The sequence below is a fragment of the Cryptomeria japonica genome, chromosome 1 (assembly GCF_030272615.1).
Source record: "Cryptomeria japonica chromosome 1, Sugi_1.0, whole genome shotgun sequence".
Classification (NCBI taxonomy): domain Eukaryota; kingdom Viridiplantae; phylum Streptophyta; class Pinopsida; order Cupressales; family Cupressaceae; genus Cryptomeria; species Cryptomeria japonica.
This window is the reverse complement of record NC_081405.1, coordinates 716,687,999-716,715,938: the sequence shown is the minus strand read 5'-3', so window position 1 is coordinate 716,715,938 and position 27,940 is coordinate 716,687,999. Positions and strand designations below refer to the sequence as shown.

Sequence of the window (27,940 nt, the reverse complement as noted above, 5' to 3'; positions counted from 1 at the left end):
CTGCACATTCTTTTCATTCCATCCAGGAAGTGTAGAAAGTAACCGGACCAAAATTTCAGCTTTTTGATCAAGATTACTCAAGCCTTCTACTGTTTCCTTCAGAGAAGTCATTGCTGTGGATCAAACAAATCCAAGTCTATAAACTATTGAAAATGATTTCTGGAAAAAACAATACAAACAGTTTTTGAAGAGAACACTGAAGATTTTGCACAGTTTCTATGCAATTTTTACGAAAAGCTGACAATGTGAAAATATAATCACAATTATGCTCCAGCCATCCCCAGAATGTCTAAAGGTAGTAGGCATGGCACATAAAATTGTTAACCATATAAGATTAAACAAAAACAAATACAAGATAGAACAGCTATAGTAGCAATCAACATGCCAAGAAGATGGAGAACCAAAACATATATCTTTTACATAGAGAGTATGGATGATTAATGCTTTTGGAAATACAAAGGTAAATTGGATATATATAGGAGTTAACTATTTTCTACAGCATTCATAGTTTCTAAAGAATATAACTGTTGGATCTAATGATCCAAAAGCTCTGTTTGTTTGTGGTTCATATGTTGCAATGTAATTAATGGTTGATTGGTTTGGTGGTTGACTGGTTATTCATGCGAATGGAAGGCGTATTAAAAAGACCATTCTAAATCAATGTAATCTCTCTGAGCATGTTTAATAGAATTACTAAATAGCCTGTGATTTTTAATATTTGTGCAATTTGCATACTCTCAGATTCCAACATCTACAGCAAGACACAGATCATTGTAATAATGTTAATTCTTCAAAGTTTCTTTTTGTGGCTGTTTAGCCATTTTACACTTTGTCTTATATTTTTTGTTTATTCTACTTGTGAGCAAGCCCTATAAGTAACAAAACTCACATCTTAAAACTCAAAAAATAATAATAATGTTAATTCTATAGAGCCAAACCTTCAAGGCGTTCCTTCCAAACTGTACTCTTCAAATTTGGAAGTACATCAGCTTGAAAAAGAGAACCTACTCTTCCTTCAATCTCCTCCAAACTCATATCCCCTGGCTGTAACAGATGAAAATGAACAGAATAACATCGTAAATACAATTTCAGCTAATGGTAATTAATCAGCCAACATTCACTAGGACCGATCATCTGATAACTTTACTAAAATTTGAACCCTTTCTGCAAAATACCTCAATGTCCTCAGGCATCTCAACTTCAGTAATAGCCTTGTTTTGACCATTCCCATCAGTCTTTTTCCCTGCACCTGACCGTCCTGGCACAGCTTTCTTTATATTTGTTGCATTCAAATCATAGTGAGGATGCAATTTAAACTTTGAACAAAATACAATTGAAACAGAAACATAGGAAAATATAATTGAAAGAGAAAAAAAAAATTATAACAATAACAACTTACACTAGGTTGCAGAGGCCTCTTCCCACTTAGCATGCTCGCAGCAGATTTCTTGGCAAAGCCATTCTCACCAGCCTACATAACAGATATTAGGATTGAATTATATCTCCTAGGGTACTTGTTTTGATGATATATACATTAATGACATGTCGATTAAGGGAAAATCTTATTTATTCTAAATAATTAATTGTTCCAATCAACATATCAGAATCTCTTTTATCTTCTTTTATCGTATCTTTTGACATTGTGATCTAATCTGCAGCATTGCATTATCTAGAAGTCACATTTTTATAAACTGGAAAACCTTGCAGATATTGATATATCCAATATTTGCAATACTACTGACTACAGCCATCATAACCTCCTTTATTCTCCTTAAGATTCTGAAAAACATTAAATACATTTTCCTAAAAGGAATTAAAATTCCTGGTCACAAAGAAAGTCCGCAATCAAAATGTTACCAGCTTTCGTTTTTCCTAGATTGCAGTGTGTTGTCACAGTGCAATCTAATTTGCACGATTATATCAGTACAGCTAGAAACTTTAGAATTTAAATCATTCAAATCAAAATACTCCTGTAGACACACAAAACTCCACAGTGGGAAAAGCTATTGAATAGAGACATCACCATGCATAGGATGATAACTACAAGCTCCTACATGATGCTAAAACAAGATCTCTATGGGCCAGTTTACAAACATCTCTTAATTCACAAACCTGACAATTACAGATCCTTCATATCAAAGAAGCATTGCACTTTAGCTAGGCTTAACTGATAAAAACATTTACTAGCTGATCTTTAACATAAATGCCATTTTTCTACTATACAGCTGAAAATAGATTTAATTCTTGCATGCAATTTTTTGTGTTTGGGTTCTCTTTTTCAGCAAGAAAAGATATCAATACTCCATTGCTCAGATCACAGTTGTTGTGCCCAAGTGCATGCAGTAAAATATGCTCATAAAAGAATCAGGCATATCAAGCTCACAGAAATCTTCTTCAAAAATATTGAAAAAACAAAAATCCAGTCCTGTTATCACAACTCTTGAAAAAATGTTGAATACACTATGAAAATATTTAACCTTGGGTACTGTCGACTTTGGCAATTGACAATCGAAATCAACCGAAGTATCACAGTACAAAAAAACCGCATCAAGAAGCCTTTAAGTAAATATGCAGCTTGTAATGAGTAATTCAATATTACTATTTTGAAAATTATTTTTACAATATACAAGTCCTGACATCAACTGACTAATTTAACTTTTCTTAAGACCTGCTAAGTAAAAACATCTACAAACAGACTATGATACATTTTTCTCTATGGTCTAAAGTTGAATAAACAGTACTTACAAAAGAACCCACAATGGCAGGTTTGTCACGGGAGCAGAGGACCCACTTTCGATAACTTCTTAGAACTTAATAAGGCAATAGAGATTTAAGAAAATTGTAGCCAGTATTTACAATTTGCTATCTTTTGTAACTGTGACATGCATAAAATTTACGTTTTAAGGAATTTAAGTATTTATTTAAGTTGTCAAGTCATAAAGTCCAAGTCAAATTTGGGGCTGCAATGTTTTTTCTTTTGAAGTATGGGTTTTGCAGAAACAATCACTACTGATGGGTATTCAAACATCATACATTGGTTTCAAATTAAGAAAGATAAACCTGTCAAAATCTCAATTCCCTATCCTGTGCCTTTCTAACTATGTGCTTCTGAACAGCTGGATGTCAAAAGCTATCACCGTGATAATAAATAAGAAGACATTAAAGTTTTAAAATGTTGAACAATAAATTGATGATAATAGTGTTATAACGAAAAAAATACCATATAAAATATGTATACCAAAATAACATAAAGGATATTTTTAGATTTTTCAAGTATCACAGATATAATCAAACTATCACCTCAGAATTTGATGTCACACTACCACTTGCTCCAGCTCGTGATGAACCTAGGCAACAACACCAATTCAATTCAGATATATGTAGCCAAAGTCTCTCTTGAAAAAGAGACAATAATACAGTCATATAGATTACCTGTTGAGGTTGCAACCGTGACTTGACCACTCCCAGATGTTCCAATCATTTCTGAAAGTTTTTTCTTTCTTACTTCATCAAGCTTTTCCAATGATCTTTCTAAAGGTCTCATACCAACAAGCTAATGCAAAACCACAGTCGAATGAGCATCAACCTAAAATAAATTCCAAAATAACATATATTGACTTTGACATACCTTTGCAACAGCTGCCAATACTGAAAATGCAGCATCCCTAACTTCTGGTGCTCCATCATTTAGGCACTAACAATAATAAACCTAAAACTATTAAGATAATGGTCAACACTGACAGAAATGCATACCCAACAATAGAATTCACCCAAAACACAACATTTATGCAATAATATTTAAGAAACTAATACGTATACACATTCATTTCAACTTCAAAAGTACTTCACAACTGTGCAGAAGACAAATATTGTATTTACCTCCATACAAATTGGAACATAGTCTTTATGCAGTTTCAGAACTGCAGCTTTGTTGCTTGTCTCAATACAAAATGCTACCCAGTTTAGCGTCAGAGAGCGTACTAAAGGAACTTTATTTTTAGTGGCAGTTTTCACATCTGCAAGAAATATTTGAACGCCATTGTGTAAAAATAAAAACCCATTTGTTAGGGAGAGAACTTAACAACTAATCCATCAACTAGCAAGTCATAATATTTTTTCAAAAATTTAAAATTCCCAATTTATTTTTTATTTTTCAAAAATCACAAATGGAGAATGATGTCATAGACAACATTTGAACGTCCATCCATCTATGCATTTGCAGTATACAAATTATATAGAAACTCTTGCAGTGAAATTATATATAAATTGAGGCCCATTTCTTAACAGAAAAAAAATTAAAATCTCATCAATTGCTTTATAGGTGCTGCTCATAATGTATCTAAATATTCATTATTCTCTTTCAAACTATCTTTTATCAGGTTATATTCAAATATTCTTTCAACGGATTCAAAATGAAACTTTAAAATTGAAAGTATGTCCAGTTATAAATCTGAGATCACTCGTTCCTTAAAATTATTATAAGCAAAGGTGAAATCAAGAGTTGAAATAAGATATCCCCATGTGCATTTTCACAACTTGTAAGCACATCTTCCCAAGTAATTTCTAATATTCAGTTGCACAATCAAAAGGAAAATTAATCTTGATAACCACAATTAGCCCACATCACCATAAAGAGTGTTTGGAATCAAGTCTTGATCCAAATGGTAATGTGCACATGTTGTGATTCAGTTGAAGCAGAGTAGCCAGATACTCCTATGTCCCTCCTTGGGCATACATATCCACATATCCAATACGGCCTCGATACACATCAGATATTCTACCCACATGTGCCCAAAAAATTTTGATTTTCCAACCGTGCCAAATAATATGTGATTTGATTTTTTAAAAATTTGATGTCAATCTTCCTAAATTGCTTTTGATTCTTTGAAGTAATGAAAATCTCCTCTGATAACTTAGAAAATTGTGTTAAATATATGATTATGTGTCTTTTATGAATGTCATATTCAGCTGTATCCATATTGGGGGTCTTAAAAAATGGCTTTATCTGTATCCATGTCCATGCAACTCTGAGTTGAAGCAACCATGTACACCTATTAATTTCTATGACTCAGGTATGTTAAGTGATTATCCCTCACTCCCACTTAAGGCACATGTCAGCTATGACAGAGGTTTCCAGTGATGCACAGAGACAAGAAGGAAAGTAGAAAAAGTCAAAGGTGATCCAGGAACATTAAGACCCACAAGCAGAAGAAGTTGCAACATCAACATCCGAATATCCAACAAGGTTCACATCTAGCTAAACCTGCACTGCATAGAACACTACATGCAGACAGACTTATGTGCAACCTAAATCATCTCATTAACAGCTGACATTATGTATTCACTATTCCAAAGAAAAACAATTGTCTGGAATCCTGTCATTTTAAACCAAAGAAGCAAACATCGGGAAAAAATCCCGATCAGTCGCGATTAATCAGAAATTGGGAAGGTTCACGATTTCCCCCCCCCCAAAAAATTGCATAAAATCGGTCAACGGTTTCGTCAGGTTTTTCAACGTTTTTTTCGATTAGTCGTAAAAAAATCGCAGACAAAAAATCCCACCGCAAAACCCTAAAACACGATAAAAAAGCTCGAAAATGTGTAGAAAAGTCTGCCGGCATGGGGTTGAAGGTTCACGGCGTCCTCTTTCAACAATTTTATTCGGCGTCCAAGTGTCTGTTCGAGTGAAAACGTGCAGAATCCGAAAATGTTGGTTGCTCAGAATCTTCTATGCAACGCTCCAGGGAAGGGTATCGGCAAAATAAAGTTTGATTTATTTCCAGCTAGAATCATAGTTTCGGCTTTTAGTTTTTCGTTTAATATTTACTTAGTTTCTGCTTTTAATTTTTCGTTTAATATTTAGCTTTTCATTAATAGCTAGATGAATACTTTTATTAATATGTAAAATATACATAATCCGACTTTAATATTAAAATGAATATAAATTTCAAAATTTTAAAAAATAGTTTGACAAATCACTTTTACATCGAAATTTAAAATTTTTGAATTATATTTAATATATTAACAACAATTAATAGTTAAGAATATATATTAAATATAATTAAAAAATATACGTATATATAAAATATAACTCTTAATTTTATATATATTAACTTTGATTAATACTTTAAAAGTAACAATGATATAAATATATATATAGAAGTCGTATCCATATATATAAATCGTATTAAATATTGTACCTGTAATGCAATTCGTGTGTTGAAGTCTCTTTTTTGTTTGCTTGCAATATCTCTATGCCATGGAAATGCCCTTAAATATTAAAAAAATGTAGTTTTTGATTGTTTTTTCTTTTATTTTTACATTTTTTTAATTCGGTTTTTCCAATTTTTCCCGACTTTTTTCCGATTTTTTCAAAAAATCTTATACTTTTGATTTGCCCATTAATTCCCCAAACGATTAATGCTACAATGTTTTAAACTACTTGGTCTTATATACATACATACATACATATATATATATACATACATACATACATATATATATATATATATATATATTTTGTCCTAACAAACCCAAACCCCCAAAAACAACATTTAACTGAACCACCAAACAGGATCTCCGAACCCGAACCAGCATGTGTCTAACCCAAATTATATATAGAATTTTATATTATTTATTCAAAATACAATATATATTAAAATTCATTATACTATTACATAAAATTCATATGTTTATTATTAATATACTGATATAATTTATGATTAGCTATATTAAAATGTTTATTATTATTTTATTGTGTGTAACACTGTCCCCAAATTTAGGCCCTTAGTCCCCCTACCCCTGAAACTATGCTTTTAGTAGAATTGAACCAAGATTTCTTTCAAAATTCATTCTAGTATGTTTTCTCATGAATTCAAAATACAATGATCTGTAATTATTTTTATTATTATAGATATAAAGACATCACCGTCTTTAGTTAAGTTTATACATATTACATATAAAGAGGTTTATATATACACAAAAAAGCACATATTCACCAATAAACAGATATAAGTTATAACCGTATATTCTTATCTTTTAGATTGTGACTAACCCTTGTCCCAACACTTGGCAACAAGAAGCTGAGCAGTCTAAGAATGTTAAACTACCTAATATCAATGTTCTGTATTCTATACTTTTTTGTCACTAGAAAATGAAGCATCAATATGATAGAATAGCTCCCAAGAAAAACACGAGTAAAATTAAGAATAATGACTGGGCTTAACAGATAATCGATCCCTGGAAGAACCAACCTTCAGTGACATCCACAAGTGATAGACATGAAGCTTTATGCATGGCCTGAAGAGTCTGTGTAAGAGAGTCTGCCATGACAGGTTTCTTTTCTTTCAACTTTTCCTGTAATCCAGATAAAAATAGACATAGCACAACTTCTTACAAGACGATTTTGAGAACAGCACACCTTATATGGCCACAATGAATATATTATTTTACATGCATGACATATATGTACATACAGAATTAGAGAATCTTACCAGTAGAACTGGCAGAAGTAAGCGTGATCCTCCACTAAAATCTTTTCTTAATCCTCGAGCAAGATTCCCAATTGCTTGTACAGCCTCCACAGCCACAGCTATGTTAACATCTGTTATGAGCTGTGCTCACAGCAGCAAATGATAAGTAACTATAGTATTTTTTATAATACCTCAGACATCTAGTCCTGAAATTTGTTTGCAACATCCTAGGATTACCTTCTTCAATGTTCTACAGACTTCAGAAAAATCGCCTGGAGCAATCTTTTTTGCGGAGGCAAGCTTGGCAAGTTCTGCAACTGCATCTCTTCTTCCCGACCACTTTGTTGCTTTCTAAAATGGATAAAGAAACTTGAAATATTATTAAAAAAAACACTACAACTAATCAATCTAACCCAGACGTAAAAAAATAGAAGCTGCTACAAAATTGTTTAATTCTTTGTTCTTTAATTCAACCAAAGACATGCAATACAGTAGATACTCAAAAAGAATTGAAGTCTCAAATATATACCACGCCTTCCCAAAAGCCTGACTTTTCCAAAGGAGTTAATATGTCTACCGGATCAACAAGCTCATACTCATCAATCTCTTGAGGACCTAATACATAGAATCTCAAAGATAAAATGGATGTCTATAAAATTAAATAATAATAACAACAAGATTGTTACCTAACTAACGAGACTACTAAATCAAATGAATATTGCTCCACTATAAAATTAATGAGTACAAACAAGAACAACTAAACTACATCAACTACCTGCATCTGCAGCTTCCTCTGCATGTACAGAGCCAGCCACTTCTGCCATGGCTTCTACCTCAATTTCTTTATCTTGCTCTGATCTGATAGACAAAAACAATATGTCACTTGATTTTGTTTAGACTCAAATCTAACAATAACCAAGTTAAACTCTTTAATTCTTGATAGACAAAGAATAGCACCTCCATTTCTATTTATATAAGAAATTGTGAAAAGATTAGCATTGCCTCAAATAGAGCTTGCATATAGCATTTTTGATCAACTACGTGCCTTCTATAAGGAAAAACATTTTCCCTGCCCAGTATATATTACAATAACAATGAGCATTAAACATAAAAACAATAAAAATCACCTTATTTTACGGGTGGGCCTAGGAACCCCACTAACATTGGCTAACTCTGCTTCCAGCTCATTTTTCTACAGAAAAAAGAAGTAAAATTAAGGTTACAACAAAACTTCAAAAAATGAACAATTAAGTAGCAACACAATGGTTCTCTAACATAAATTATAACTTTTAAAAATGGTACACACCATGGTATCTCGCATTTTTTCAAATAAAATTGATTTGACAGCATCTTTTCCGATCCACCGACACAGTTCTAGGGTGAGACCTTTAGATGATGCACGCACATTTTGATCTTGGTGATTGAAAAGCTCAGGAAGCATCTTCAGAATCTTCTTTGGGGAAACAACTTTTGTCCCAAATTCACTAGTATATTACAAAATAAAAAATTAATGTATATGGCAAAAAGCAATGAAACATTAGATGTATAGCAGATTTTATTTAGAGTGTTCATGCAATAAGATATACAGACAATCTAAAAGTAAATAATATTCCGTACCTGATAGCTTGAAACATAACATCTATTGCTGGCACCACTGCCTTTGCAACTTTATTTTTAATTGCCTTTTCCATTGCTTCCTGGAATGAATAAGTGTAGGCAGTGCGTCAGAGCAAAAAGCCATCATATATGCCTATATTATCATCTACACCCCCTTCTATAACACCAAAATTATTAAATAGTATGCAATTAAAAAATAATAACAGCCTGTAAAAATCCAACTCCCAAAATGTCACCTTTGCATATCCCTTCAATAAGCCACTGTTAAAAATGTAGTAAAATCAAATAAATAAAATGAAGAATATAAAATCACATGTAACATGCTTAGAATATATTTCACGTTTGATCAACAAATTTAACAAAAATGCAAAATATGCAACGAGGCAAAACGCCACCTCTGTTTATTTCATTACTAAACAGAACCTTCTATTAGTGACATAGCTGGAGCCTAATTGGTTGTAACATATTCCAAATCTCATGGCAAACATATTATTAGTGTTAGTTGTAGAATCTCATTGCTACATGAAGATGTAGCAGAACACAAAATTAAGCATATTAAATGGTGTTTTCTTTGATGGACATCTAAAAGAACACAATGATGTGTTTAAATAGACAAAGTTTGGACTATTCACAAGTGTGGTCATTAGGTTACAATATAGTGGGTGTAAATTTTGAACTATGACTGTGCAATCTTCCCGTTTGCAAAAAAGTGATTAGCATCCCCAGTCTCCTGGAACCATAGCCATATTATTTGCTGAAAAAGGCACTAGACTATTGTATGAAAGCAAAAGAACTCTGAGGCTTTATTCTATTTTTAAAGCTGTTAATAGGTTTCATGACTGTAACTAGGTCGCTTCAAAGCAATGGGCAATGAGCAATGCGCAATGGGATAAATCATAATGTAGCTAGCTAATTTCTCTTGACACAAATTGCAAGATCATCATCTTGCTACATGCATACAAGCTAAAATTGAAATTTTTTAATCTTGGTATTTCTCAATAGCAATCTGCATTTTTTGTAGACCTTTATAAAGTAGGCTCACATATCTTTCTGTCGCCAACTTTGTCTCTCCTCAAGCCATAACTGTAAAATTTACTACAAAGACACAACTATTACAAGGGAGACATATAAGGACTATCTGCAGCCTCATTCAATCTTTGAAATTGTTGAGAAAAGTTGTGACGCAAGTTGTATGACTGGATGTGAGAATGTAGTTCATCTGTCTCAGCACAAGTTGCAAAGTTTACCCTGTTCCTCAGTATTTTCTCTTTGGGGTTCTTGTTCCCCTTCATGGCTATATGTAATAGTTTCTTGACCACTTGTGTTGGTGATCCCTTGTTTTGTATTTCTTTGGTTTTGATTTCCCCTTTGTGGGGCCTTTCTAGGTTTCCCTTCCCAGAACTTTCTATTGTTCACTGCTGTACTCTTTGGTCCCACTGACCTGCTTTTGGTCATCCATGGACATATAATTATTTTTTTCTCTTTCTTGTGATGTGTATAAAGCCAACAATGAAAATCTCATCTTTCTCCACAGCAACCTGCATTTATTTGTGGAGTTTTGTGAAGTTCTTTCATATATTTTAACATCACTGATGTTTAGAGTCACATATTGGATTCATCATAAAGGAAATAAAGCTTTGCTTGAGGAGAGATATAAAATTACATCATTTATACCCTTACACCAATATCAATAACATCCTTGCTGTAAAGCATACATTCGCACAATCAGGCTCGGAGAGCTAAGTTGCCAATTCAGGTATACCAATTCGGGTACGCAGGTTAGGAAAAAAAATATTCCTTGGGTACAGGCACGGGTACATCTGTGTGTGTGTGTATCTATATACATATACATATACATTTAAAATAAGTAATACATTTAAAATTTTAAAATGAGTAATAAAATTATATTAATATACTAAAATAATAAAATAATTATATAATAATAAATAAAAAGTGTACTTAGTAATGATAATTAAATATCTATATAAATAATAAATAATAAATTATGTTTAAAAATTTAATTTAAAACATTATTAATATATAATAATATAAAGAATAGATATATTACTATGTTACCAGGTTCGAGTCCTGAAGCCCGGATGCAGGTTCGGGTCTGCTCCAGGTTTGGGTCCATGTTTGGTACGGGTTCCATTTCATCACTCATAAGCTTATTATTTTCTATATTAATTCAGTTGCTTCAATCTATCAGTCGTGCCTATGACATGAATTTTTAGTGAGATTATTTTTTAATTTATAAATTCAGTTAAAGTTTTTAAATAAACTCATTCATTATTATATATATTATTATAATATAACATAACATTATAATAATATATTCTAATAATAATGTATATTAATATATAGCCTGTTAATGGGCCTTTAAGGGTTGATCCTTAAACCACAATAATGGTGATGAAGAGCTGGCAGAAACCTGATCATGGATGGGTCAAAATTAACTTTGATGGGTTGTCAAGAGGTAATCTGGGCTCCTCGAGTGCGAGATGTATTGCCAAAGACAAGAATGGGAAAATTATTGGGTTAAAAGCTCAATAATTGGATGATGGCACAAATAATGACACAAAAGTGAAAGCAGCAATAATAGCCATCAACATTGGTCTTCTGGTCTTCGCAATTCAGTGCAAAATCTTCACCTGGAAGGTGATTCCCAAATTATTGTGAAGGCAATTATTACTGGGGAGGCTCAAAATTGGAAATTAAATAAATATATGACTCATCTCCCACAAACTTACCCATGTAAGTAATTAAAAGGCTGATATTCTTTCAAATTTGGGGGCCAATAGTGAGATGGGCATGTGTTTGTGGGAAAACAACCCCAAAGCATTTGAAATTTAAAACTTCGCACGGGGTGATTTGACTGGAAAGGAAAATGGCGGTGCAAGAGGTAGGGAATTGCATATGGATATTTATGGCCCATAGTCAGTATGTCGTAGATGGTTAAGTGTAGAAAATGCTTACAAGTGCTATGGAGATAAGATGGCTAGAGGCATGTGGCAAGTGCCATATTCAGATTTCTTGTTCTTAAAGGATGAGAACAGATGAAAATCAGTCACCATTTAATACAAAGGTGAGAGGAGTGGGAAGGAAAAACACAGTTGTCGCCTTGAAGCTCTGTTCACAAGTATGGAGGCCAACTTTTCTTTGATAACGGATAAACAACAGCTTGCATTCATGGGAAGGGTCTCTAAGGAGCGCATGAGAAATATCTTCAAGATTGAAGATCCAAGGTTTCTTAGAATGGTGGATGCATTTTTGCGGGAGGATTACATGGCTTTAAAATTTTGGTATAGGACAAATGTTGATATGGACGCGTCTATTTTGGCTCCAAAACCACAGTACGGATGGACTAATGCGCGTGTTAGTCGCGCGTTTTACACCGCCGATTTTACAAATAACGGCTGCGATTGACTAACCTGTCGCTAACACGCTGTTTTTCGCGTGGAGTTCGGAGTTGGGTAACAAGGAGGATGTAAAATGGGTGATGACAGAATACATAAAGGAAGAATGGAAATTTGGTTTGGGGTCGCTTATGGCCATACCCGTGCAGGTGAGGGATTTACCACTAAAAGCGATAAGTTTGAGCCCCCTCTGCGGTTGTTCCTGATTTAGGGTGTCAACAACAACCGAGAGAAACATACGCCACATGCATAGAATGGATGAGATCATATCAAGAACTATCTGCGTGAGAACACTTGGATCAGATTCCAAGTGCGGGTGACCAAAAGAAAAACAAACAGAGGCTGACGTTTTGAAAGGAACACTTTTGAGTGAGTCAAGGAAAGCCGAATGCATAATCAGTATATTAGCATATTATTAGAGATATTTTTGGAGTGGTTATGGTCTAGTTGGGGTATAGTAGTTTAATCTTGGATGTTATGTTTGTTATCTACTAGTTAAATCCAGTTTTAGTATATTTCGAGACAATTATTTTAGGGGTATTGGTAGCTGGAAGATGCATGAGTTTATCAAGGCAGATGGCTTTTGATTTTAATATCAATATGAAACAGTATTGTACTGAGCAAAAAAAAATGTATATTAATATATAGATTAATATATATTAAATTATATAATATATATTATATATTTATAATAATAATATTAATATATATATATACTTACATTGTTTTTGTACTAACAAACTCAAACCCCTTTTCAAAATTTTGTCGAACCGGCAAATTGGGTAGAATATAATATAAGTTTAAACTTTAATTTGATAAACTTAAAATATTACTAAACATTAATATATAGACCTATATATTAAAATATAGGCATTTATAAATCCCATAAATTTAATAAACTATGTGTATATTTTAATTGTGATTTAATCCCCTAGAAATCTGAAATTGCATAAACTAAGTTTGAACCAATTACAATCACTTTCGAATAATGCTACATCTCCTCTACTGAATAGGATTTGAATCGGTTTAACAAGGCACAGAGGAGACAAGCAAGACATGAAGGCAGAGGCAAGCAAGCCCAAAGAATTTCCAACTTGACATATAAAATGCAATTTTTTCTCAATCTGCTGAATCCTGTTCAAACCCAGGGCCAGAACTAGCTCACACCTGGACCCGGCTCAAACCCGACCCCACACCCTGCCCTACCACCACAAATCCAGTAACTTAGTCAGAGAGTACTTGACAAGCCCAGAATTTTTTACTTGACTAAAACTCAGCAACTTATAAAGTACTAAAAATTGAAATTACAAAATGTATTAAATAAAAAATTGACATCTTGAAAGAGAAAATGCATGATTTTATAGCAAAAACATGTGAAAAATGTGTTTTAAAAAAAAATTACCCGCGTAATTTTTTTTTTACCCATGTTATTCCTGCATCTATAAAAAATCATGAGTAAAACTTGTAAAAACTTGCCCACCAAAAAGAGAGAGAGTACTGGTAGAGTTTGCAAACTGTGCTGTAAACTGTCAACTTGGAGCTGTCTATGTTGCAATTCATTTAGAACCTTGCTGTTACATACAGCCTCGATAAGTACAAAAATCTTCCCAATCTCCACAGACTCCACTTCCAGCCCAACAACCAGGAGATCCACCAATCTCTGCCTCCAAGTCCATATCTGGCAATTGACACCATCAAAAATGAAATGCCCAACTTTCTTCATGCAACTTTATGAAGACTAGGTGACTCTTGTGGTTCTTCTTTTCCTGAAGCCTCATATTTTAATTGAGTTCGTTCATTCTTGGATGATTTAGTAGTTTTATATGGCTGTCTTGTTTTGGAAATATTTCTTGTTTGAGGAATCAAAAGTTAAAATACAAACCCCATACCCTTAGATTTTCTTCACAACTCCCAAAGCAAAGGATTTTCTTCCTGATGATGATTCTCATATGAGACTCAAAATGTACCTTATAAAAAGATGCACCCTACGCATTCCAGAATACTATAGAACTATGCACAGAGTGTGATCTGAAACATTGATGCAAAAAAGTCTCACAATCAAATCCAGAAGCAGCAGCTATAGATGCTATTATGGATTGTTGAAATCTGATAATTTTAATTACTTGTTAATTGTTAAAGAAGCCTGTAAATTTCCTGTTAGAAGTTCTGTAAGTTGATAGCATACTGAGGTTCCACGTGAGGAGCAAACGTTTGGTAAAGAGCAAGACCAGCTCCATAGTCTTTTATTAGTGCCACCACGATATGTAGTTTATAAGTCTTGCATACCATGCACATGTAAATTTTGTGTAATAAACATTCAAAAATGCAAAACAACAATAGAATCACACCCAATTGTATTTTAATGGTAAAATTAGATCTAATTCCTTCAGAAAATAAATAAATGAGCTACACAATTTAAATAAACTTCATGCGAACAGAATAATTGTAAATATTCACATCTCACATCCATTGATGAAGATCACCAATGCTAACTAACCAGAAATACATCAGACGCTTCCAGCTCCACCCACAACAAAAAGACAGCTTGTGCCTTTTCAACTGTTTTTGGCCTTCCAGTCAAACATTTAGAAACAACAGCATCACAGATTTCTTTTGCATACCTGCAGTCCAGAAATTGAGGTGAAGGATTATAAAACAGCAACAGAATTTGATAACTACAATTTCTACGAATAAGATATGACCTACAGAAAAAATCAATCATTATCAAAACAGGATTTGGGATGAAAGAAAGACAATAGTCAAGAGAAAGCAGAATCTATTCAGAAAATATTTGATTGTGAAGACTTCAATATCAGAAATCTAACTAATCTCAAAGACGTTTAATCCTAACCAAATAGCATAGTAGCCGGATACAGCCTGGATACACGTTGAATATTGTACCCATGCATGCCCAAAAATCCTTGATTTCCAACCATGCTAGATACTATGCGATTTGATATTTTTAAAATTTGACGAAAATTTTCCTAAATTTAACTTTAAAAAACTTCATTCATGAAATTTTTTTTTTAAATTGGTATTAACAAAACCTACACCAAATGAGAAAGACAAATGAAATGTTTTTCTATTTCAGTAACCCATTTTTTGTGTTATCTTCAAATGCAACTCTACTATTTTTGCATATTGTAAAATGTTATATCAACTTATCATTATTTATGTAGCAATTATGTGTCTATATTGCTTTTGAAGTAATGAAAATCTCCTCGAATAACTTAGAAAATTGTGTTAAATATATGTGTGTGTGTTTTTTATGAATGACGTATCCAGCCGTATCCATATTGGGGGTCTTAAAAAATGGCCGTATGCATATCTGATACCGTATCTGTGTCCATGCAACTTTGCCAAATAGTATTAAAGAAAATATTAGCACTCCGCCATTCAAGGGTTAAGTGCTAAATCACAGAGAAGTAGGACAGCTGAAAAGCAAAAGGAGGGAAAGAACATGATTCTGTGGTCTACTCTCTGAGGAATTTGCAACATTAAATTTTCACATTGCAGCAAGGAGTATTTTATGAGAGGCTGGATGAGGTATCATGATTTGATCTCTTTGTTTGGGAATTTGTACCAATAATGAGGCAGAATGGAAAGCAATTCTAGCAGGCTTAGGTGCAATATTGTGTTTTAATTATAGTTGGGCAGTGTACAAAGTTGGCGTAAGGATGAATAGAGTTTGATAAAGTATGCAAATAAGATATGGTAAAAATGCAACAGAGAATTGCTGAGGATGTTTCATTCATGCAAGGTGATAGTGGGTTCTTAAAGGTGTTGAAGGTTGGAAGCAGAATGTAGATTGCGAGGTAGCAATGGCAGAACTCTTACTAGAGAAGTGTGAGCGAGTGGTGCTGATAAATTAGATAGCATCTGATAGAAGGCTGCTGTGCATTTTCTCGTGGTAGGACTTTGTAATGCTTGGCTTTGCCAAGGGGATTTCGGAAGAGACAGTTTTAACAGTGGGCAAGCAGGCAAGCACTTAAAAGCAGCCAGTAGAGAGGATTTTATTACAAACCTGGCATTTCATATGTTCCCAAAGTGTCCATTCAGTTGTGGCTTCTTCATTTGTTTATGCCAAACCAGTTCACTGGCATGTCAACAAACAATGCTGATAAGGATACTCATAGGGATGTCAAAACCTCAAGGATAAAAGCAGCAGGCTAGACCTCCAGCCCTGTAATAAGTATGGACATGCAGATGGCATTTGATGGCTAAAGTTGGCATTCTGCAGGAATATTCTAGTGATCTAGGGCAAGTTCTAGTAGATTTTCATGTACAACAATTCAGGGTCCATTACAAGTGGAGTGATTACCTAATTCCCCACCTCTATGGCCCTCTCTTCATTTAGCATGCTGGCAGAAAGAGATATGTTCCAGTGTCCACTTCCCTTCCTTGTCTGGTCACAAAGGTGGCAGGCATGCTTGGTGTCATGGGTTGAAAACATTGTGAATTCAGGCCACTATGCTCAGCAGTCCCATGAACATTGGGGTGTCATATGATGTAAAGCTAGTTGATGTTTTCCTGTTTCTTAAAGCAGATTTTGTCCTGTGGCTATGTAGTGGTTGGTAACTGTTATCATGTTCTAGATTAAAGGTTAGGGTTTGGTTAGTTGGTTATGTTTCTTGCTATTGTGTTAATTTGGTCAGGATTAACTGTTGGTACGCAGAAGTGTATTGTTGCAATATATGTTAGTTATTTCCATTAATTGTATCTCTTTGTATCTTGGCTATAACTTTCAAAGTCAAGGCACCAATAGAACCTTTATTATTAAATGTCAATATATAAAACATAGCATTAGCACTACCATACACAAAGATCAATCTCAAAGAGACAAAATAAAACCTGCTTTCAAAGTAATTTTACCATTAATTGTAATAATAGCAAACATATGCTAAAAACAAGGGTATCTAGGTCAATCTAAAAAGGATAATGATTGCTAGGAGAGAAAGTTTACCTTCCAACATCCGCATCTGCTGCACGTAAAAATGCAATCAACGCATCAAGTGCCTTTTCTTGAACTGGTGCATTGGAATCTGATACTGATTTCTTGAAATATGAACCTAAGAAAAAAAAAGCTTCGAATCAAAACTTAAAAAGACATATATTAATAAAGCCATAAAAGGCCAAATACTTTGACTTATACAAGAAACAACCTAGAACATGCTAATAAAATTTGTATAATTTTGATCACAAATAATGCGATTTTTGCTGCTATTAGCCAATATAAAAAACAACGGACAAAGCTCTAATTACTACAATTGTAACCACATTGAAAAAAATGTTCATTTCTTTACAAGTTGCCTCTCTTAAACACAGCCAAATCATCTAAAATTCAGTAAATACTAAATACTATTATGCATTTGCCCCACAAAAGAGAACAAAGCCAGATTTGCTTATGCATTCTTGTCTCTAAAAGAACAGCGCCACTTGAAATGTCCAAACAACCACAAAGGCAGCTATTGATTAATAAACCAGAAAAATGCTTGCTAATAAAATGACTAAGCAAAGGCAATGGGCTTCATCTGAGTAACGACTCATGCATTTCAGAAACCACAACACAACCATGGCAATAACCAGATAAAACTAACTATAAGGCCTCATTGACCTGATTATTCTTATGCAGTGGGGCCAGGTACATCATAGAGTATTCTTATGTAATCAAAAAACAAAATTATATTGACTACATTCCATTTGACAGGAATCCAGTAACTTTTGCCAGCATTTCTTGAGCTAGTTAATTGACAATTTATCATTGTCTCTACCTTTAAAGGCTCAAGTAAAATTCCCCTAATTCAAAAATGGAATCACAATACCACTCTTTTATAATTTTATTTATTTCGGAAGATTTTAAAAATTCAAAATTAACCATAAAGATGAATATATTAATTGAGTATATAAATTTAGGAAAAACAATTGTTCAAACTTCAAAGACAAAATTATATGACAATTCATACAGCACTATGCAATAATATATTCAAGTTATTATTTACCTAGTCATAATATAGTGTCCAAGATGTTATAACTCTGGACCTTCTATGTGACAATAGAAAATCTCAAAATTTATTACTAACGCTTGCAAGAAAAACTCCTCAACTCATGACATATCAACTTAAGATCTCCCGCAAAAAGAAAATCCAGCCTACTAAAATGAAAAATTAAGAGCCACAACATGTCATCCACACTTGCAAATAAATTGGATGATGATTAAGTATACCCATGAAGATTTATAAAGAAACATTGATTGTTTGCCTAATCTTCATTTAAAAAACATTTCATTGTGACAAATTATAGTCTCAAGATTGTTATTGCACCGACAGAAAACTTATTGCACAGCAACTGAAGATTGTTATGCATCGTCTGAAGACTGTTTTCAATCTGGGTTACTTGATGGTAGTGCCTTACCCTTTATGGAATAGGGTGAATGATAACCTTCAGTCATGGATTCCTTATGTTTGTAACTCTCGTTCAGCAACTGCAGTTAGATGGTGTGCTGTCCTCACAGCTACCAATGATAGATGCAGCCTGCCAAAGATGGATTTCACCCTGAATGGCTTGCAGCTACCGATTCTTCCGTGAAATTAACTCCTTCAAAGATGGCACTCAGAACTAGAGTTGAAGAAGCCGCTCCAATTGATTTGCATAACAAATGTCTTTAACACTAATGCCTGAAACATACACAATTTTGCTACTATGGTTCAGCCTGCAAATCCCTGAGTGGAAATTGCCAGGAGAGGGTAGAGTTTTCATCCTAATCTCACAAAGTGCAGTGAGGTGGTTTCATCCTCTTGTGCACAGTAGATGAATTTGAAAATGATAAATTGCAACATTCACTAGATGATTCAAATGTGCTCTCAAAGCATGTAATTATTCTCCTTGTTTATATATATAATAACTTTGGTCATCGGGTTCAATTTTGTAAAGATTCTCCATATTCCCCTTTGGATTGAACTGACATTAGTTACAGTCACTACATGAGAATTTCACCTCATACAGCTCCTTCATTTTTCACAGAATAAGGGAAGTAATCCATTAAATTGACCATGTTGGTGTTGTAAATAAGCCACACCCGGACCGACAATGGACTGGTCCAAGAGGGGTCAGTTGCTCAGTGGTAGAGCACTCCAGCAGCGTATGGAAGGTCCTAGGTTTGAGTCCTAGCTGGTCCATGTCTCAACATGGTATCAGAGCCAGGTCCAGGCTAGGAGCCCCAAGCACACAAGAGGTGTGGCTTAAGGGGGGGAGTTGGTGTTGTAAATAAGCCACACCCGGACCGACGATGGACTGGTCCAAGAGGGGCCAGTAGCTCAGTGGTAGAGCACTCCAGCAGCGTATGGAAGGTCCTAGGTTTGAGTCCTAGCTGGTCCATGTCTCAACAGACCAAAAAAAAGATTTTCCTATATTATGAATTGACAGGAATTAATGAATGTTTAGCTATCCTTCTTGCGATTTTTTTTTCTAAATAACAAGTATTCTAGCTATATTTTATAGGGATTATTCACTTCAACTGTCTCTGATAGTTCTAACAGTATCCGAAGCACAAACAAGATGGATGTGTGTTGCCTCAACCATTCTAACTAACCCATGGCAAAAATTCTGCATTAAGTTCTAATAAAGCATCAGTTCTTCACATTAATAACTCTCAACCATGAATTGTTATAAGTGCCTCTCTATGATTTATAAGAAGTTACTAATCCTTTGTTACTGTTTTCTTTCCCCTTATTGCCTAAATATCTTATCCAAAGTAATAACTCTTGATAAACTACAAAAATTACCACTCACACTTCATGCCTTATAAAGAATTGGGGGCAACACTTCCAATTTCCTACCAAAACGACTGATCTCCTTCCAAAGCTCAAGTTTGCAATTAGAAAATGACTAATGCAAATTCAGCTCTATATTTAGTAACATTTTTTGGCTCATAAGGCTCATGTCATCAATCAACATGTACTTTATCGGTTGAAGCTCTACTTAAACAAAAAGGGGAGGCAACATTGTGACATTGAATAAATCTTTGAATGCTTCATGAATGGTTTCAAACTCACAATAAGATATAAACTTAAGTAATGCTTTCATTGAAAGTGAAGGCACAAGTTTCTCAAACGGTGATATAATGGAGACAATCAACTTCGATAGAAGTGTTGTGTTCTTATTTGCAACTCACTCAATTACAAGTTATGAAATGACTCATTTGTGGTCCTATGAGATTGAAATTTTAGTCATGTGAAAACCCATATAATGTGTTTGCGTGTTTTTTGTAGGTTGCTCAACTCCTATGAATTTACATTGGTGGTACATATAAAATTATAGTTTTATGTGTCTCGCAATGTATTTAATTGGAAAATTGTATTATTATTATGCAAATATATTTGACACGTTTTCCTAGGTTTTCTATTGAAATCATTAAACTAGGCAAAGCATCAATTTATAAGGAAAATACATCTTCATAAAGATTGTCATACCCCCACCACTAACAAACCTCATAGCATGCAAATCACACCCAAAGACTTAGGCAATCAGCAAACAAGAACACTGATTACCTTTAGGCAGCAATAATAATTACTATTCACTAATGCTGGGGGGCGATTCCTTGGATGATGAAGGCAGTGCTGGCATTAATATTTATTATCTTAACTAAGTCCTAGGCAATAATCCTTGGAATGGCACAATTAGTAAAGGCAGCAATAACAACATAAGTAATAATCATCATTAATAGCCAGCATAAAACAGCAATTGAAGTCTGGATAGAAAACCATGACTCTTAGAAAAGAGATCTCCATTCAAAGGGGTGCATCATTTCACTTAGATATAGAGATGTAAAAGGAAGACATTTTATTTGGAAGGGCATGAATCAGCAAGTGGGATTGAATTCTTTTAAGAGAATCAATCAGCCATAGAGCGATTGGATCATTTTAGAAAGAGAATAACTGAAAAATCTATTTGGAATAAAAATATAGGATAAGTAATTATTGACCTAATTTCCATCAGTAAACATGTTTCAAATCAATGCGAAATGTTTTGCAAATAGGAAGATGCAGCGGTCCTGGTCTTCCCTCATCAAACACGCCACCCCAAGATGGATGGACTGGAGGTACTACCATACTTGTGGGCCAATGGGGAAGAATGGATTGGAGGTTCATTCCATGCCCTTGGGCTTGGTTAAGGAAGGCAGGTCTCCCAGCATCCTATCAAGCTTTTCCATTGGATTCCTAATAAGGTTGACTATGGGAACAAGCTATGAAATAGATAAGAGTGATTTTAAGATACTTTGATTTTAATAAAGATTACTTGTATACAATCATTGATTCTTGATATTAATGCTTTGATGTTAATTGATATTGTTTATAAGACCTAAATTAGAAATCTCTCTAAACTGGCATTACAATTATGTAATTTTCTTATAGAATTCTATTTGTAAATGAATTGCATTTTTTGGAATTGTTATTTTTGGGCAGAAATCAAGTATATCCCAGAAGATTACTTGTATACAATCATAGATTCTTGATATTCATGCTTTGATGTTAATTGATATTGTTTATAAGACCTAAATTAGAAATCTCTCTAAACTGGCATTACAATTACCTAATTTGTAAATGAATTGCACTTTTTGGAATTGTTATTTTTGGGCAGAAATCAAGTATATCCCAAAAGGGAGCATTACAAAGTTTACTTTGGAAGGTGACACAGTTTTTTTTTTAAGAAAAATTAAATTGGGAATAAGAGAAAAAAGAAATGCCAAAAGATATTTTATTTATAATGCGGGCTGTAATGTAAAATGAAAACAGGGGAATTTTAAATAAGTGAAATTAGATTACTTGGAGGAAGAATCCACCCCAAAGAGATCAAAAGGAAAACCAAAGGGTAAAATCAACTAGGGGGGGGAAGGGAGGCTAAAGTTGGAGGTCAGGAAAGAGATCGGAAAAGATGGTCAAGAGTAAAGGTTACTTCCAAGTGAGGATACATTTGGGAAAAGGCATAGGACCGTGCAGGAGAGAAGAGGCAACTGAGCCAAATCGAGTACACAAAAAGGAGGCTAAGGCGAAAATAAGGACCACAAACAAGGCTGGGGGGAGAAAAAAACAAGCGGTAGGAAGAGCTATAAATTATCTAACAAAAATGACAAGGACTCAAATTCCACCCCTCATCATGATCGTAATAGATGGATTGGTTATGGATAGAGATTGATCCTTTTAGTTTCCTCCTAGAAAATCTTTCTTCTTTAACAAGGGCTTGAGAATTCTCCAAGCAAATGTAGTGTTTGGTGTGGGAGGAAGACCAAGGCAAATTTAAAGACCTAGTCATGCCTCAGGTCAATATCGGACTCCTTAATTCTAATGCCAATGGACCAACCCATTTCCCCATAAAACAAGATCCCATACAAACAGTCCTATAAGCCTCCAAGTTGAGCATGATGTCTCTATAGCCTTTGGTCGGTTGGGAAAGTTTTTGACCACTAAAAGGGGCTCAAAAGGCAATCTTAGCAATCTTATTGAAGATGCCTTCAACATATGGGAGGATGACCACATCAGCCTCACTACAATCATTCACAATTGGTTTGGAGCAATTGCATGTCTTGGTTTGTTTAAACACCCTAGCAATCTGCTTGTTGTAGTACCCATTCAAATTTGAATACCTTGGAGAAGTGGCCAAGCTCCACATCAATGCAATCATCATCACAAACGCCATGAGCCCTACTGGCCAGAGTCTTCAAGATACTTACTTTTTGTGGTAGATGGTAATGAGAAAACACATGGAGGGAGAGGTCAATATGAGTAGACTTTCTGAAGACTTGACGTACTCAAAAACTATCCACTTTCCTAGTGAGAAGGATATCTAAGAAGAGGGCAGTTGGTTATTGGTTTGGAGTTCTTTATTGAATTTTATGCAAAAGAGATATTATTTAAGTATGGTATTTTCTAATTGTTCAAGGTCAGTCAACATAGTATTTCCATCATCTAGGTTTAAGGGTGGCTATGTTGCCAGTGAGCTCTTCACAATGCACTAGCCTCAAACAATACCGTAATGAAATCACATCTTCATAGGCTAGCACTAATATCATGGTATTCATGTTGTATCCCGTGCCTTCTCTATCATCTCTATTTTTCAAAAGCCAGTTTGAAATGGGCATAAGACAATCCTTTAGGTAGGTGAGTATGCAAGAGAGGAAGCTTGTTTGGAGAAGGCAATGGCAAATGTGAGGAAAATCCATCCTTGGAAAGTAGTGTTTCAAGTCCACACTGTGCAATTATGTCTAGGATTTTTCCTATTCCATGACCAATGGCAATAACCCAAACAAATCCATAAAGCTGAAAAAAAGTTTTGTTAAACCAACATTAAATAACCTGCAACTCCCAATCATTCTCCTACTTGACAAAGAAGGTATTAAAGTTATATTATAAGATCGGGTATATAATGGTCAATTAAGTCTTTAGGATAGGTTTCAGGAACATTATTTTTTTCTTTTAGATAGGTTCTTATCCTTTGCTTTTATTAGTTGTCAATCTTATCCTTTATGGACAAATCTTTTGAAACCCTTATTTAAGGAGACATTTGATCCTTAGTTTATGATTTAATATCTTAGTAATAATTCTATGTTCTATTTTTCATAATAAAGGGTATTTGATTTATCACTATCCTCAAAATCCTAATTTACACGCACCTTGTAAAACTTGTCAATCAAACTTGATCTTCATTTTCCCATATTTTAAGGTTTTTGATTAGTTAGTGATCTCCTTCAAATAAAAAAGGAGTTAGATGTGCAAGTGGAATCTTGTTTAGGAGTGCAAGAGGTGTAAAGTGAAGGAATGAGCACACACAAGAATGGGCTTTTATGTCCTACAATATCTTGTTCATAATTTTAATTCATACAATAAAACCCTAAATTTTTGTTCTTACATTGGTTGCCATATTTTCCTATTATTTGACACAGTCACAACCATTACAGTGCATCAACCCCCTCCCCAACTGCCACTGTACATTAAGCCTCTTGGCATAACAAAAAAAATGATGTTGTGTATGTTAGCATACCACTGAAACCTGGTGCTGCCCATGGATCATACGTTTTACCTTGTGAATAAAAACCTAACATTGGCTCATGATCCAGATTCTTAGATATATCCAACCTTTTGTACTACCTGAGATTCCGTTTTGACTCAAAGAGACTAACTGGATTTAGCCCCTTTAAACTTATATTACTGATGAGAAAGGCTGTTAAAGTACTTGCTTATGCATGAAAGATGTATGCAAAAAGACCTTCAAACCCCTTTTTATTGTGATTAAGCAGATCAGATGCAACTTCTAGTAATCAATAAAATGGAAAAATTGGAAATTCTTTTAAACATTGAACTTGACAAGTCCATGCATGACAAATAGTAGTGGGTAAAAACTCAAGCCGACGTAACAACAGAGAATCAACCAAATAATAATTTTCAAGAAAAATGTTCTTATTGAAATTAAGTGTGGCAATCTGCTTTTTTCATGCAAACAGCCTGAAATGTAGTCTCTAAATATAATCTTTGGATATTCCAAAACATGAAAAAAGCATGTGAAAGGTCTGCAGAAGTTCACAAAGGAAAATCAATCATGCTTTGTGCTATGAAACCAGTGCTGGCCACAGATTACTTCTATTTATATCCCGCCCATTTTATTTTAGCAAAGGTATTGTTCTGTTACTTCTATTTATATCCCTCCCTGCATTTTGACCAATCCATCCTTCTAATTCCAATGAAGGTGAGGGCATAATATTTATCTTTTGAAGAAAAACCGTTGAAACCCTTTTCATTACAACCAATCCAGTCAGATGCAGCTTTACAAACAATGTAAACTTGGAAAAAGCAAACCTGAATAACCTTCTCAGCACCTTGTACATCGTGATATAGAAGTCAAATATGAACCAAAACTTTCTTAACAATTCAAAGGCCAAAAAATTAAAAAATACTGGAAAACGATTACCAGAAACCAACCGTACAAATCAACAGAAAGCTACCACTATGCAAAGTTGAGCCCGGTGTAATATTTTCAGACAAAAGGCTTACAATACTTTGAAATAAAATCTCTTATAACAATTGTGAACTCCAGAATACCACACAACAATTGTCAGGTATATAACAGCAAAATGGCCAAACAAATCAAGGGATTGCTATCATTATACCACTTTGAGTCAGCTGCGACATTTTCAAACAAAAGTCTTGCAACATTTTCAAATAGACTCAAATGCTCACGGGTTTTTAAAGCCCAGAAATACTAGATAACAATTCCAAGTCCTCCCACAGCAACTATCAAGCACATAACCACAAATCAGCTATACAAGCGACTGCCGTCATTATGCAAGTTAAGTATGTGTGATAGTTTTGAACAAAATACTTGTGACACTTTCAATCAAAAGTCTTACGGTACTTTCAAATTAACTCTCTTATCACAATTTTAAATCCCATAAATACCACACAACAATTCCGACTCCATCCATAATAAAAATCAAGTAAATTCCAACAAATACAAAAAACGGCATTGCTATCATTATGAAAATTTGAATCCAGCGTGATAATGTCCAAACAAAGGGCTTGGAGTGGTGATACTTTCAAGCAAACGGCTTGCAATAACTTCAAATCAAATCTCTTATAACAATTTCCATGCGCACAAGTACTAGAGTTCAAAAGCCATCCGTGGCAACCATCAGGGACACATTATCAAATATGCCAAACAGAGCAAGGTATTACGATCATTACGTAAAATTGGGTTGGGCATGCTATTTTCGGGGCAAAGGCTTGCGATTATTTCAGATGACAGGTTCTCAATACTTGTAGTCAAAAGGCTCACAATACTTTCAGAAAAAAGGCTCGCGATACTTCAGACGAAATGTTTAAAATGTTTCTAAACATAAGACTTCTAAATAAGTTATTAAACAAACAAAAAGCTTTCAAATATTTCCAAACTTACAAATTAATAAAAAAACATATTACTGTTATTCATTGGCAATATATCAAAATTGAACCTACAGAGATTTTTTTAGTACAAAAAACCCTACCGAATTCTCTGAGACGCGTATCCTTTGGATCCGTAATCCCATCGCAGACAGCAGCAAGATCAATGTTCGCGTCATTCCTGACTTTCCAATTCTTGTGTGCCAGCCGGTCCTCCCACGGCCATTTCTTCGCCTCCTTCAACAGCTTCTCATCCTCCGTAGACATTTTTCCAATAAACCCTAAGAATCCAGCCTATCAGTTGCTGCAAAGCGACTTCCGACAGGGCTTACAATGTGACCAGAAAGTAGTGCACAATGCAACTGAGGCAAAGATTTAGGGGTTATGACTTCCTGCCTTCTTGAGAGGTCTTGCGATCGAACCACAGGGGAACGCAAAAATCTTCTGTGCACCTTCTTTTAAGCGTGAGATTTTACTATTTTCTTTTCTAAAATTTCGGGCTCCCCCTGCGCTGGATTTGTTTTCGCTGTTGCGTGGTATCCTTTCTCTTCTTCTGCAACGCCAAGAAGAAGAAGAAAGGGCGAAAGTAAAATAAATAAATAAACTTCAAAACAAACGTTTTGCCGTAAATATATTAAAAAAAAGGAATTTTAATAGTGTAAATGGTTTTTTGTTAATGTGCCGTTGAATTTTTTGTTTCTTAATATTGGATGTTTGATTAATTTTCAGGGTCGTTCACCGGAAGTCGAAGGTAAAGTATTGCCCCGTGGAGGGGTAAGTGGGGGTTTACCGGGTGTTGCAGGTGAGGGAAGTGTTTGAATGCGACGGTCAGCGTGGCGCCAAGGCGCGGGGAGGATGGGCAGAGGGGCAGCTGCCCGGGGCTGCAACGTTCGAGATTGTATACATCCGGGCAACGGGCAGGTCATGATTGGTTAGTTTGTTTCGAATTTTGTTGAGCTTCTGTCTTTTGTGAGGGAAAATTTTGGGATTAATGTTCGTCTAATTTAAAATATGATTATGAAAATCAGTAAGAGACAAAACCGAGACATTTTCGAATTAAAGGCAAGTGCGTAAATAAATAAAAAATTCCATGATGATTTGCCTAATGTTTTTGGTTCACTATTATAGTGAAATGAATGACTTAAATTTTTATTTTTTAAATGAGTGATTATTATTGTAGGAAAATGAATTAGTCGTAAAGGAGAATTAGCATAGTCAATGTATGCTTTTGGATTTGATTGTGTGAGTATTTTTGCATCAATGTTTCGAAATATTGATGCAAAAATAATCACACAATCAAACCCAAAAGCATACATGAAAGTTGAATGGATTGTGGAAATCTACTGACATTGAAAATTAGCATTCTCCAAATTTAATTCAAATTAATCAAATGCATACAAGTGAGTATAAATTAATATAGATCTTTACCTAGAATTGGGGATGGCGCGCGTGCGAGCTTCTCCGAGCGGTCGAGCTAGGGCTTCGATGCCCTAGCTCAAGGGAGGCGGAG

The 27,940-nt window shown here is 34.4% G+C and overlaps 1 protein-coding gene across 2 annotated transcripts in view; it reads right to left on the bottom strand.

Moving 5' to 3' along the window:
• The window catches only part of LOC131056779 (protein MOR1), a 48,369-nt gene extending 21,332 nt beyond the window's left edge, over positions 1-27,037 (bottom strand). Inside the window, exons 1-19 of one of the 2 annotated variants that reach the window (XM_057991043.2) lie at positions 26,535-27,037; positions 17,469-17,574; positions 15,003-15,126; positions 9,090-9,169; positions 8,779-8,956; positions 8,600-8,664; positions 8,248-8,330; positions 8,002-8,087; positions 7,710-7,823; positions 7,494-7,613; positions 7,254-7,356; positions 3,880-4,016; positions 3,629-3,694; positions 3,433-3,553; positions 3,301-3,347; positions 1,400-1,471; positions 1,176-1,271; positions 939-1,044; positions 1-113 (exon numbers count right to left, since the gene is read on the bottom strand). In XM_057991043.2, coding sequence (XP_057847026.2) covers positions 1-113; positions 939-1,044; positions 1,176-1,271; positions 1,400-1,471; positions 3,301-3,347; positions 3,433-3,553; positions 3,629-3,694; positions 3,880-4,016; positions 7,254-7,356; positions 7,494-7,613; positions 7,710-7,823; positions 8,002-8,087; positions 8,248-8,330; positions 8,600-8,664; positions 8,779-8,956; positions 9,090-9,169; positions 15,003-15,126; positions 17,469-17,574; positions 26,535-26,697 — 1,980 coding nt within the window. In that variant the 5' untranslated portion in view covers positions 26,698-27,037. The remainder of the gene's footprint in view (positions 114-938; positions 1,045-1,175; positions 1,272-1,399; positions 1,472-3,300; positions 3,348-3,432; positions 3,554-3,628; positions 3,695-3,879; positions 4,017-7,253; positions 7,357-7,493; positions 7,614-7,709; positions 7,824-8,001; positions 8,088-8,247; positions 8,331-8,599; positions 8,665-8,778; positions 8,957-9,089; positions 9,170-15,002; positions 15,127-17,468; positions 17,575-26,534) is intronic. The other variant, XM_057991042.2, reaches the window with a different exon arrangement.
• Positions 27,038-27,940: the final 903 nt, after the last annotated feature.